This window comes from Podarcis raffonei, chromosome 2, assembly GCF_027172205.1.
Source record: "Podarcis raffonei isolate rPodRaf1 chromosome 2, rPodRaf1.pri, whole genome shotgun sequence".
Taxonomy (NCBI): Eukaryota; Metazoa; Chordata; class Lepidosauria; order Squamata; family Lacertidae; genus Podarcis; species Podarcis raffonei.
This window is the reverse complement of record NC_070603.1, coordinates 74,226,612-74,240,176: the sequence shown is the minus strand read 5'-3', so window position 1 is coordinate 74,240,176 and position 13,565 is coordinate 74,226,612. Positions and strand designations below refer to the sequence as shown.

The window sequence follows — 13,565 nt, the reverse complement described above, 5'->3', positions numbered from 1 at the left end:
ACATGACTTATTTTTCAGAAATCCATGCTGACTATTGGTGATCACAGCATTCCTTTCTAGGTGCTCACAGACTGTTTGCTTAATGATCTGCTCCAGAATCTTCCCTGGTATTGATGTCAGACTGACTGGGCGGTAATTATTTGGGTCCTCTCTTTTCCCCCTTTTGAAAATAGGGACAACATTTGCTCTCCTCCAGTCTGCCGGGACTTCGCCTGTTCTCCAGGAATTCTCAAAGATGACTGCCAGTGGTTCTGAGATCACACCTGCCAGTTCTTTTAATACTCTTGGATGCAGTTCATCTGGCCCTGGAGACTTGAATACATCTAGACTAGCCAAGTATTCTTGTACTATCTCCTTAGTTATTCTGGGCTGTGTTTCCTCTGCTGAATCATTTGCTCCAAATTCTTCAGGTCGGGCATTGTTTTCTTTATCGGAGAAGATTGAGGCAAAGAAGGCATTGAGGAGTTCAGCCCTTTCTGTGTCCCCTGTTTGCATTTCACCATCTTCTCCTCTGAGTGACCCCACTGTTTCTTTGTTCTTCCTTTTGCTACGAACATACCCATAAAAGCCTTTTTTGTTGCTTTTAACCTCTCTAGCAAGCCTGAGTTCATTCTGTGCTTTAGCTTTTCTGACTTTGTGTCTACACGTGCTGGCTATTTGTTTGTGTAGATGAGAGTAAGTATGATACTGTCAACACCACAAACTGGTCGGCACATTGAATGTGATAGTTTTGTGTGAAATGCAGTGGCTTCAAACATCACAAAGATACATTGGACAGTGGTAGGGATGGGAGAGGAATTGGTTTGATTTGCATTTTAATGTGAGCCTATCTAATTTGTACTCCCAAAACAATAAAAATGCGAAAACACAACTATTCCTCAAAATTCTCTAAATGGTGTGATGCAATTATCTAACCAAAACCTGTATACCAGAAAGGCAATTCTCTCTACAGCACTCAGACTTTTTGTGGTATGCCTTTGTTGAACAGAGAGTGTTTGCACTGGGCTCCACACAACAGTGTTGGCTCTGTCTCCTGAAGCACCTAAAACATCAAGAGCAAAACAATGAGTAGCCCTTCTACCCTCTAGAAATGCTCCAATACTTCATATACCCTTAAAAAAGAAGCAGCTCAGGAAATATTGTGTCTATGAAGTCCTTTTTAGGGCTGATAAGACTAGTGAAATTTTGCTTCTTTTTTTTTTTGCAGCAATTTTCTAGAAATTGTGTGGTGGCTGCAATCTTTTTTCCCCCTTGACATAAGCCCAGTACTTCTAAGCAGAGCTGTAACATGCAGTAATTCTATATGTGCAAACTTTTCTGGCCTGTGGGTGCAGTGATGGGTGGAAGTGTGCCAGCTTATTTTCTGCTTATCATGACTATTATATTCACTGAAATTCTGAGAGAGGTACCGTATTTTTCGCTCTATAACACGCACCAGACCATAACACGCACATAGTTTTTAGAGGAGGAAAACAAGAAAAAAAAATTCTGAATGAAACAGTGGATGTATCATTTTTGTGCTTCATGCTGCGGCCACAGACATGTGATTTGACGGTGAGTTTGGGGTAGCCCAATGCAAAGATCCTGAGGATCCATGTGGATCCATGCTTTGTAACCACGTTTTTGCACCATTGCAGCCCCAGGCAACAGTGGGTGCGTGATTTTTTTGGTGCAGGCTGTAGCCATGGACATGCTATGTGATCTGATGGTGAATTTGGGGTGACCCAATGCAAAGATCCCGAGGATCCATGTGGATCCGTGCTTTGTAACCACGTTTTTGCACCATTGCAGCCCTGTTTTTGCATCAGATCATTGCTATGTGATCTGATGGTGAATTTGGGGTGACTCAATGCAAAGATCCTGAGGATCCATGTGGATCCGTGATTGGAACCACGTTTTAAGTAGGGAGGGAAGGAAAAACATAGAAGCGACAAGGAGAGGGGTGTGCAGAGAAGCAGCTGGCTAAGAATGCAGGAGAGGGGTTTTACCGGAGGGAGGAAAGGCAGGCAAAAGTCCCCCCCCCCACAAGCCAGCCAGCTCTCTCTCTTTCTCTCCCCCCCCCAACCTGCATGTTGCCTTCGAGTCCCAGACGCACGGAGAGGAATTAGACGCTCTGCTTGCCTGGAGGGGAGGGGTTTTCTCTGCTCTTTGTTCCGTTTGAGCAAACACAGTAAGGAAACAGAAGCGGGTGGGCAGTAAGACCCTGAGGCAGAATGCAGGAAAGCAGCAGCTTTCCTCCCTTCTCCGGACGATTTGAAATTTGCCTGATTTTTGCCTTCACTCGCGCTTGTCAGCTCCAGGGACCACACATTCGCTCAATAACACGCACAGACATTTCCCCTTACTTTTTAGGAGAAAAAATCTGCGTGTAATAGAGGGAAAAATACGGTACATTTTTTTTAAGTGACAACCAACCCCGGCAAAGTGCTACTTTGGAGGTAATAGTGCTGATAGAAAAAAATTAGATACATCTAATATTCATAACATGCTTTGGACAAAAAGAACTACATGGAGATTAGACTATACAGTCATACCTTGAAAGTAAAATGGAATCCATTCCAGAAGTCCGTTCGACTTCCAAAATGTTCGGAAACCAAAGCGCGGCTTCTGAAGCTCCTGCAGGCAGCGGCGGAGCAAACCGATTGGGTGCCTAGGGCAGCTCGTGCCCTGTGCCTGGGGGCGGGGCCAGCCACCCACTGGGGCACCACGGGGTCTCCGAGTAGTCTGCCTGCCTCCTCCAACTCAGCCGCCCTACAACTGAGGGGGAGGCAATGGGCAGACTGTTTGGGGCAGCTCGGAGCCTGTGGTGCTCAAGCCACTGCCTCACTCCCAGGAGAGACGTGTGGCTCAGGCGCACTGCAGGCTCCATGGTGAGTGCCGCCACCATTTTGTCACCTCCCTCAGTGGGGTCACCTGGGGCGGGCTGCACCTACTGCATCTCCCTTGCTACACCCCTGCCTGCAGCCAGTTGGAAGCCGCGGAAGCCCCGTCAGACATTCGGGTTCCAAAGAACGTTTGCAAGCCAGAAAACTCACTTCCAGGTTTGCAGCGTTCGGGAGCCAATACATCTGAGTACCAAGGCGTTCAGGATCCAAGGTAGGACTGTATCTTGTCTTTATTGAGCATTCATCCTGATTTGTTTGTGGGAAGGATATACAACAAGGGGCATTCATTCTAATTTGCTTGTGCAGTGTTTATGTATCTTCTCATTAATCATCCCTTCATTCCACACTTTTCAGTACATTTCCACATCACTCCTAACCATAAAAAGTCCTTTAAAAATAAATTGAATTTGTTGTGCTAGGACAACAGAGCATTTTAATCCTATTTAATTGCACAAGCCTAAATTTCCATTATGCACGCCAATCTCTCCCACAAAATGCAGGCAGTCTGGAGACAACCAAAGGCAGGATCAATAAGAGAAATGCAAGACAGTCGGGTGGATTTTATTTACAAAGGAAGCACCAGTTAATGGATGCAATGGAGCTTTGATGCATTACTGCTAATTCTAGGTAGAGTTAATTTCCTTGACTAGGACTCAGAGAGTGGAGATAATAGATTTAAAGAGAGCTGAAAGTGGTTTGACAGATGGTGGTTTTAGGATGGGGTGATAGAAGGCAAACTTAGACAAAAAGAGACCATCAGATTAATGTGGTCTGCAATGGGGCCAAACATTTCCAAAGCACAGAATTTCAGATATGCTGCCAGCAGTGATAAGAGGCCACAAAAATTAAACAAATCGATCTGGCTTTCTTTGAAAAGCAAACAGCTGAGAGGCTTTAGCTGGATAGGAATAGAACTTCAAAGTGTGTACTAGGGTCAGACATGCTAGAAAAACGCTTAATATTTGGTCTCAGCTAAAAGGAAGTTCCCAGCTTGCAGAGGACCAAGGGGCAATGAAGACAATGGCAGGAGGTGTGACTCACAGATATCAAACCAAGTTCAAGGATACAAGGAATGACGGGGTTTACATTTGGAAAGTCCTCGGAGGCGCCCTCCACCCTGGGAGTAGAATAGGTGGGAGGGAGAAAGAAACAGATGGGCTGGCCAAAAGGAAATGAGAAAACTCAAGGCAGGGAGTGCAAAGGAAAGATGTGCTTGAGAGAATAAGGCCAAAAACAATAGCCCACCACAGCAGCAAGACGATGGCTTTCCTAGTGTTGTCAATGGGGAGTGTCAGGATTGTGGGGCCCAGTGCAGTGGCAAGAGCACAAGGAGGGGCAGTCCTTTTCTTTCTCTGTTTAAATAGCAGTCATCACAGCTAGAAAAACAGAAGCACTGAATGAAAACATGGTAGGTTTCCTTGTTTTTGTTCCTTGTGTTGGAGCCTTCTTTTGTTTGAGAAAGTATTCTGCACAACTGAAAAGCTTGCTTCCCGAAGTTTTTGTATAAAATCGGCCCCAATAAGACAATGATGTCACTTTCATTCTCTTTCACACTAACACTGCTCATCCCCATTGAACTGCTGCTAAGAGGATGGCCATGTCTCCCCTCCCGCTTCCAGCCAGACTCCACCTTTCTATGGGATGGAAGGGACATATGCCAAAGGGCGATGGGTCTACACTACAGCATCACACAGTTTCTGTCTCATGGCTCCCTTGCCCAAATGAAAACGGAACGAATGAAAGAGCCAGAAAGAAAGAATACTTAGCAATAAAGGTTCTCAGGCATGGTTCTCTGCTCTTAGTCTGGTTTCCCTGGTATGTTTTTGGTTTTTTTAAAGTGATATGGATCAGTTAATTTCCACGTGACATGCAATCTGTCTCCAGCAACAATTGCACATAGAGAGTGCAAAGTCCACACACTGCATCCCTTGATGGGTTACTCATTGTTCCTGTCAGTGTTCTACACTAATATTGCACCCACACCACCATATAGGCAGTTGTGTCTCTATATACGTAGGCCTATGTGGTGTAGTGGTTAAGAGCGGTAGTCTCGTAATCTGGTGAACCGGGTCCGCTTCTCCGCTCCTCCACATGCAGCTGCTGGGTGACCTTGGGCTAGTCACACTTCTCTGAAGTCTCCCAGCCCCACTCACCTCACAGAGTGTTTATTGTGGGGGAGGAAGGGAAAGGAGATTGTTAGCCGCTTTGAGACTCCTTAGGGTAGTGATAAAGCGGGATATCAAATCCAAACTCTTCTTTAAAGAGCTGCAGCCCCACCCCTATGATTGACTCAGCCCTTCAAAGCCGGTAAGAAGAAAACATATTCAGGAAAGGAACCAACTTCTAACACTTTACTGTGTTTCTTCTTGGCTATTTCCCCACTAGAATTCCATTCTCAGAGCCCTGACTTTTAAAAATTTTAACCATAGTGGCCTAATCTCTTGTCTTTCAGTAATGCTCCTTGCATTATTATGATTATCAGTGCTTTTTTTCTTTAATAAATGTTTAGGTGTACTCTCATTTTGGCTCAAGAAAATCACCATTTTATAGTTCAAATCGGGGAAAATAAATACAGTAAATGGACAAAAGTACAGTCGTACCTTGGTTCTCTAACAGAATGCCTTCCGGGAGTCCGTTTGACTCCTGGAACCGTTCGAAAACCAAGGCATGGTTTCTGATTGGCTGCAGGAGCATCCTGCAGCCAATCGGAAGCCACAGAAGCAGTGCCAGACGTTCGGCTTCTGAAAATCGTTCTCAGGAGAGAGTGAGGCATGGCAATTAGGTTTTCCGCAGATTACCGTTTGTTATGATTTATTGCTAAAGAGTGGGTTTTCTAGGGGAAAGTGGCAGGGCAAAGGCAAAACCACACAGACCCATGCCTAGAAAGCATGAGACAAGCAGGAAACTACTTGGACCAACTTGTGCTTTCTAGGCAGGGTACAGGTAGAAGTGTGGATGAGCCAACATCTTCATATTTCTGTTTGCATGCTCCACCTTACAGACCTCCTGAGATCAAACAGCTCTCAGCTGCTCTTGGACTCTGAGGATGAGCTGGCACTCCAGACACTACTTGTGGACGAAAAGAGGGCATGGCTGATGGCAGGCGCTAAGGACCACATCTTTTTGCTCAACCTTGACAGCCCCAACAAAGAGCCGCAGAAGGTCAGAGTGCCGAAGGAGGTTGCTTTGGGGTGGGGAGGGAAGGGAGAAAAACAGAAAACAGCCATCATGATTTGGTCCATGTGTGAAATATACTCAGAGTCGCAAAGTGATTTCATGCTCTTTATTCAGCTCATAGTGGTGAGGAGGAATGAATGAAAGTCCCTTCAAAGTATCTGCTTTATATACATTATTTACAGAATAGGCTGCACATGATTGGCTAATTCCGGAATTCTACTGTAAGCCAATCAAGTTGTGGATTCACTTCTATCTGGAGCATGATTGGGTGGTTCCTGCCAACCAATCATACTGCTGCATTCTGAATCCTATTGTTCTAGGACCAATCAGACTGCTGCCTTTTGGATCCTATTGTTCTAGGACCAATCAGGCTGCTGCAGTTTGGATCCTATTCAACTCAGTACATAACACCGTGCTATACAGGGAGTGTGGGGAGAGAAGTGGAAGGGACGTCTCTTTAGGTGCGTGAACCTCGTTTCCCATGTGCATATCCCACTTACTGCTGCAATGGATTCCATCCACATTCTTGGTTGTGTTTTCTCTTCCAGATTTTCTGGCCAGCTCCTAGAGAGCAAATGGAGCACTGCAGACTGGCTGGGAAGAATCCTAAGGTAAAAATGGTGGACTTTAGGCTCCATGGTTTAGGTTGAGGTGCCTCCTGAACAATCTGTGATCACTAACTACAATGCAATCCTATACATGCGTACTCAGAAGTAAGTTCCACTGAACTGATGTTGATGTTAATGTTGTTATTACCACCATCAATCATTATTTAACAAATTTATAAACTACTTTATAACCTGAGTCCATCAAAGAAGTATACAACACAAAAATAAGATAAAATACTACAAAAACCGTAAATCCTAAAAACAAAAAACCATTCTTACATGCTCTAAAGCCATTCATACAAATGCACAATTAATAGTCTATAATTCACTGAGGCTTACTCGCACGTAAGTATAAGATATAGGATTGTAGCTAAGAATGTATAAAGACATTTGTTTAATGATTTGTCGATGTGCACAGGCAGGAGCAACTTCTCAAACGGTAAGTAGATGAGTAAATCAGGCTATGGCCTCAATCCAGCATCAGTAGCTTATAGGGCTGGGCAATATATCAATATATCGTCCAAAATCAGTTTGAAGTTCACATCGTGATAATTGTTTCATAATATTTGAGTTGGCAATATATTGCTGAATCACAATGTGTGTAAGGGCTAGGCGATATTTGGTTTTCAGCATTGCGATAACTCACCAGCTAAACATTGCAATAACTCACCAGCAAAACATTGCAAAGTTATCAGCAGCTAAACCTCACAATATCACCATAAGGTGACTTATAACATCGCCATTTCTCAGTTTTAGACCCTTAAATAGTAGCAGTTGCCAGGACATTGTCCTGTTTGCCTCTACATAGCTCCTTCCTTATTTCAGATATCATGATATATCAATATATTGCAATGTTTAGCTGGTTTTGAAAACCAGCTATCGCCCAGCAAATACCTTTAGATGCATAGCTTGTAAGTCAGATACTTCCTTTCCTTTCATGGTAGGAATACTGGGTCAAACCAAAAATGTCCAAGTAAAATCCTGCCATCTTTTACATCTTTGACTCCTTTACTAGATGGAATGTGCCAATTTCATCCGCTTTCTCCAGCATTTCAACAGCACTCATGTGTTTGCCTGTGGAACAGGCTCCTACCAGCCCATATGTGCCTTCATATATCTCAGAGATGGAGTGGAGGTGAGTTGCATCCACAAGGCCACAAGGTATCAGAATCTAGATGCTGTATAACTCATTCTGCATCCAACTTCTCCCTCTATGCATACTATTGTATATTTAAGAGCAGGGGAATGATTGTCGTATTGACTTGCGTCAGAGAAAAAAGCCAGCATTATCTTTTTACCTGTGTTTTGCAATATCACCTGCTTCTCTGAGGAACAGGGAATTCTTTCACTGAGACTATTTTCTGATGCTTTCCACAGTAAGGAAGGAGGACAGCTGCCCACTCTTCCAGCCTTTTTCAGAAGATGTCTTGTGCATTTGCTCTTTCTGCAGACAGTACAAAAACATTTTGTAGAGATACCCAGAATGAATAAGTGATGAGGGATTTAGGAGACAATCACTTATTCTCTTCAGGTATTATTAACTTCCACACCAGCATTCTGCCCTCTCTAGTAACTCCATGGCAACCATCCCAGCAGTGGGTGAAATCCTGTAATCTGTTCACTTGGGCCAATCCCGCCAATTCCAGTCAGACTTTGGCATAATACCCTAGACACAGGCTTAAGGCCATTCTTGACTCTTTGGATTATGTTGGTCAAAGGCCAAATTCTTTGGATTAGCACAATACAAGTACAAATAATAAGTGGGCACCATATTGCTTAGTGTTTTTATACCTGATTTCAAGGTTTCAAACAGCTTCAAATCAATCACCTCATTAATCCTGAAGAAGTATCTGAAGAAGTGTGCATGCACACGAAAGCTCATACCAAGAACTAACTTAGTTGGTCTTTAAGGTGCTACTGGAAAGAAATTTGTTTGTTTGTTTGTTTTGAGTATGGCAGACCAACACGGCTACCTTTCTGTAACTCATTAATCCTGTTAATTTACAGTGATGGTCTCTCCTAAGGAAATCGATTGTTTAAGATGTGTAAGGCTTATCCACACTTACCTTTCCTCCATGGTTTCCAGGCCTGGTCCACGCTTTAAAGCTCTGTATCTAAATGTTGTTGTTTCTTTTGCTCTGGAGCTTTCCCTGCAAAAACTCATTCTTTACTGCTGAATCACAAGCAAATGGCAATCCGTGAAAAAACGGATCAAAGGTCACTACCGTCAAAGGTAGTGTTAAATGGCAGTGGAGAAATGGGAACTGAAACACTTTGGGCAAGAAAGCCCAAAGCACACAAATACACAATGTACATGGGAGGCTGAGGCCTTTTTGGTGATGTAAAGTACAGTTTAAAGAAGAGAGAGGAACTTCAGACCATCTAACAGGTTAACCTTCTGCTTTTCTAGACTCGGTCCTCTGAATGCCAATTGCTGGGAATCACAATTTGGGAGAGTCCTCTTTCAAACGTCATAGAAGTGTCTTGTTGGCCACTGTGAGAACAAGATGCTGGACTAGATGGGCTTTTCTTATTCACTTCAAAGTAAAGAGAAGCAAAATAAATAACTCTCCTGGCCTGCAGCATTAGAATTCCAACTATATGATAATTTTTTCAAGTATGTTCAGTAAAGGGCAGCTCCATAGCACTGAGAAAACAACCAATCTGGAACTTCTGTGAGGTTGCCACTCTGTAGAAAAGCTTCACAGCACGCCTAAAGCATTTTTACAACTTTAGCACCAAAGGCAATAATAATAATAATAATAAATTTTATTTATATCCCGCCCTCCCCAGCCGAAGCTGGGCTCAGGGCGGCTAACAACAATAAAACAATACAAAAGTACAACACAAACAACACTCTAAAATCATTCATTATAAAATTAATTAAATTCAAGCCACTGGCCACCATTGGGCCAGAGCTCCGCGAAGATTGCCGAGGGAGGGAGTCAGGCTGTGCCCTGGCCAAAGGCCTGGCGGAACAGCTCTGTCTTGCAGGCCCTGCGGAAAGATGTCAAGTCCCGCAGGGCCCTAGTCTCTTGGGACAGAGTGTTCCACCAGGTCGGAGCCACAGCCGAAAAAGCCCTGGCTCTAGTTGAGGCCAGCCTAACTTCTCTGTGGCCTGGGACCTTCAAGATATTTTTATTTGAAGACCGTAAGTTTCTCTGTGGGGCATACCAGGAGAGGCGGTCCCGTAGGTACGAGGGTCCTAGGCCGTATAGGGCTTTAAAGGTTAAAACCAGCACCTTAAACCTGATCCTGTACTCCACCGGGAGCCAGTGCAGTTGATATAGCACCGGATGAATGTGATCTCGCAGCGAAGACCCCGTAAGGAGTCTCGCTGCAGCATTCTGCACCCGCTGGAGTTTCTGGGTCAGTCTTAAGGGCAGCCCCACGTAGAGCGAGTTACAATAATCCAGTCTGGAGGTGACCGTCGCGTGGATCACAGTGGCTAGGTCAGAGCGAGAGAGGTAAGGAGCCAACTGCTTAGCTTGGCGGAGATGGAAAAATGCCGCCTTTGTTATAGCTGCAATCTGCGCCTCCATGGAAAGGGAGGTGTCGAAGATTACACCCAGACTCTTAACGGACGGTGCTGGCACTAACTGCGCCCCCGCAAGAGATGGGAGTTGCCCCCCCAATCCCATATCGTCCCGTCCCAGCCACAGGACCTCTGTCTTCGAAGGATTTAGCTTCAACCGGCTCCCACGTAACCATCCAGCCACAGCTTCCAAACATCTGGTCAGTGTGTCTGGGGCCGAGTCAGGATGGCCATCCATCAACAGATAGAGTTGGGTGTCATCGGCATACTGATGGCAATCCAGCCCAAAACTCCGGACAAGCTGGGCGAGGGGGCGCATAAAGATGTTGAAAAGCATTGGGGAGAGTATCGCACCCTGAGGTACTCCACACACCAAGGAGTGGCGCGATGACAATTCCCCCCCAAGCGCCACCCTCTGTCCCCGACGAGAGAGAAGGTAGGTAGTGCTGACTATTTGAGTCATAGAAGTGGAGAAGACCAAAAATAATTTAGTCTAACCCCATGCCACATGCCACCCATCCATTTGAGCCCCTACAGAACCATCCACACAGTCCACACTGCAATGGGTGTCACTTGCAGGTGACAAGTGCACTACAGTAAGATACTCCTGTGGCAAATAGTTTGGGTGTGAGCAAAGAGAGTGGAAAGGGGTGATGACAATGGTTAAAATAACAGCCTGCACCTTAAAACTCTCTAGTTCAGGAGGTTCCCTGGAGAGCAGCAAGGACTTTTGAGCCAATTTATTTGAAGTGTAAAACAATCTCTGCTGTGAGCATGACTGCTCTGTTTACAGTGATGCTTATGAAATCTTTTCCATGGTCCCCTGCAGGAACCAGTGGTGCCAGCTATGCAGCTGGTGACGTCCTCCATAGAATCTGGAAGAGGCAAGTGTCCATACAGCCCCCATGAGCCTTTCACAGGGCTGCTCATAGGTAAGAGGGACTGTGAACAGAAAGCAGGTACGAAACCTAGACAGTGGCTTCTTGTATCCAATAGCATCCCTCAACTGACAGAATGCTATTTGATTAAGCAGAGGCTTCTAGGACCCAAAGTCAGGAGGAAGAAGCATCCATTTTTCCAGATCTTCCTTTATCCTGCAGGTCACTGACCACATTGTTCAAAAAGGTCCCCCAAAGTTCTTCATATTTTGAGGTGGGGGAGAGGGAAGAGGGAATAAGCAAAAATGGCCTCCCTCCCCTTTTCACTAATGTAGGCCTTCTCTGGATCAATCAGAGCACAAGTGGATCCAACCCAATATATGCTAGGATCATTTAAGACAAATGCAATATATATTAACAGGTTTAGTTCCAGCAGTGGCTTTTGCAATCTTTGTCTCTGTGTGCCTCCTTTCTTCAGTGGCAGAAATGGGGAACCTCAAGCACAGGGAGCACATGTGGCCCTCCTCTCTGTCCGGCCCCTGGAACTCTCCCCAGGCCATACCCCCTCCCAAGTCACACCCCCTCAGCCCTATTTTTCCATCCTCCGTGGGTGTTTCTGGCTGGCTGGAATGTGCCCCTGAGCTTCCTGCTTGTCTACATGGATGATAGAGAAGGATGTGTGATCATGAAGAAACTAGCCCTGTTCAAAAGACAAAAATGCACATTCATTGCTCTGCTGACTTTACTCCTGCCCTGCCCACCACTGACATGTGTCCCCCTCCCCAAAGGTCACCCAGAAGGGAATGTAGTCCTCATGTGGATAAAGGTTCCTCACTCTCTGATCCATGGTCTCTGGTCAAGGCCAGTGCGTCCATGGGTCGAGGCAAAAAAAAAATTGTTTCAGGCAGCAGATCCACCCGCCCCACCACTGGAAGCCCTGCCACAGCTTCACCCATGCCACCACTGCTGCTGCCACAATGTCCAATGTCCTTGCCCTAACATGGCACCCTCACCACCACTGTAGCATTGTGGCAAGGGTGCAGTTGTGGTGGCGGCGCAGGCAGCAGTGTGGGCACTGTGGCAAGGGCAGGGAGGAGGCCCTAATCTGTTGGGAGCAGTGTTGGCAGAGCATCAGCAGGGCATTTTGCCTACAGCAGCAAAACGTTCTTGGACACCCCTGTCTCTGATATATTAATCTTCTTTCCCATTAATGCATCTCCATACTGAGTGAGGACTTTTCTATTTGTTGAACACTGAGGAGGCATCAGAGAGCAATCATACATACCGTATTTTTTGCACTATAAGACTCACTCCCCCCCCTAAAAAGTAAGGGGAAATGTGTGTGCGTCTTATGGAGTGAATGTAGGCTGCGCAGCTATCCCAGAAGCTAGAACAGGAAGAGGGATCACTGCTTTCGCTGCGCAGCAATCCCTCTTGCTGTCCTGGCTTCTGAGATTCAGAATTTTTTTTTTTCTTGTTTTCCTCCTCCAAAAACTAGGTGTGTCTTATGGTCTGGTGCATCTTATAGAGCAAAAAATATGGTAACTTGTTAGCCCAATATTATTTTTCTTACTTAAAATGTGCAGAGTGTAGGCATGAAGCGAAATAAACTTCCTTAGAGATCTGGAATGTAGCTTTTCTGCCAATATATATTTTCTTCTTCTTTGGATTTGACAGATGGGGAGTTTTATTCAGGCACTTCTGTTGACTTCATGGGCAGCAGTGCTGCTTTTTTCCGTACACAGCTTGACAGGGTTGACCAGAACTACATCCGGACAGAACAGAACCAGGATTACTGGTTAAATGGTAAGTGGGTGATGGTAGAAGCAGCTGCTCAGAATATGATCTCTGTTAGCCAACAAGTCTGCCATTATTGTGCATGTAGCTCTTCACCTACAGAGTGATACAGCAAGGGTATAGAACCTAAACCAGCAAATGTGGCTGTATTTCCATCATGATAACAGGAGGCAGGATAACTCACAACACTTCAACTCCATTGCCTAAAAATATCAAATCAAATTCTTACAGTTCACTCCAAAAAATATTTCCATGTATTACCATGAGATCTCAGGGAGTTATAAACATATTCTTCTTGGCACATATAATAAAAAAAGTTGCCATACATTATAGAAAGGATGGGGGTTAGAATTCCCTTTGGTCGCATGAATCTGACACGTTGGCTTTTCAGTCAGGGCTACTGTCCATGCCCATTGCATGGTCATTTCCATGCATGCTGCCATGAGGAGGAATATTAAAAGTTCTTTATGAGCAATTGGTTGAGCAGACATGTCCTTTCTTCCAAGCAAAGCAAGTTGAGGGAAAGGTTGTAGGTCTGTTTTGTATCTTAAACTCAATCTTTAAACAACAAAATCCAAAATGGATGGACAGATTTACATTGGCACACAAATTAACTCAATAGTTGTTCTGCCTGGAGAGAAATGGGTGTGATCTCTTGGTGACAGTGATACTTCTGGACTGAGAT

The 13,565-nt window shown here is 45.0% G+C and overlaps 1 protein-coding gene across 6 annotated transcripts in view; it reads left to right on the top strand.

Annotated features, from left to right (window-relative positions):
* LOC128408176 (semaphorin-3D-like) overlaps positions 1 to 13,565 on the top strand; it is a 63,357-nt gene that overhangs the window by 25,642 nt on the left and 24,150 nt on the right. For 5 of the 6 annotated variants that reach the window (XR_008328990.1, XM_053377480.1, XM_053377481.1 and 2 more), the window contains 5 exons: positions 5,887 to 6,047; positions 6,611 to 6,673; positions 7,686 to 7,805; positions 11,035 to 11,137; positions 12,761 to 12,889. Coding sequence is in view for 5 of the 6 variants with exons in the window: in XM_053377480.1 (XP_053233455.1) it covers positions 5,887 to 6,047; positions 6,611 to 6,673; positions 7,686 to 7,805; positions 11,035 to 11,137; positions 12,761 to 12,889 (576 nt within the window). In the remaining variant the exon portion in view is untranslated. Of the gene's footprint in view, positions 1 to 3,385; positions 3,513 to 5,886; positions 6,048 to 6,610; positions 6,674 to 7,685; positions 7,806 to 11,034; positions 11,138 to 12,760; positions 12,890 to 13,565 lie in introns of all 6 variants that reach the window. The other variant, XM_053377482.1, reaches the window with a different exon arrangement.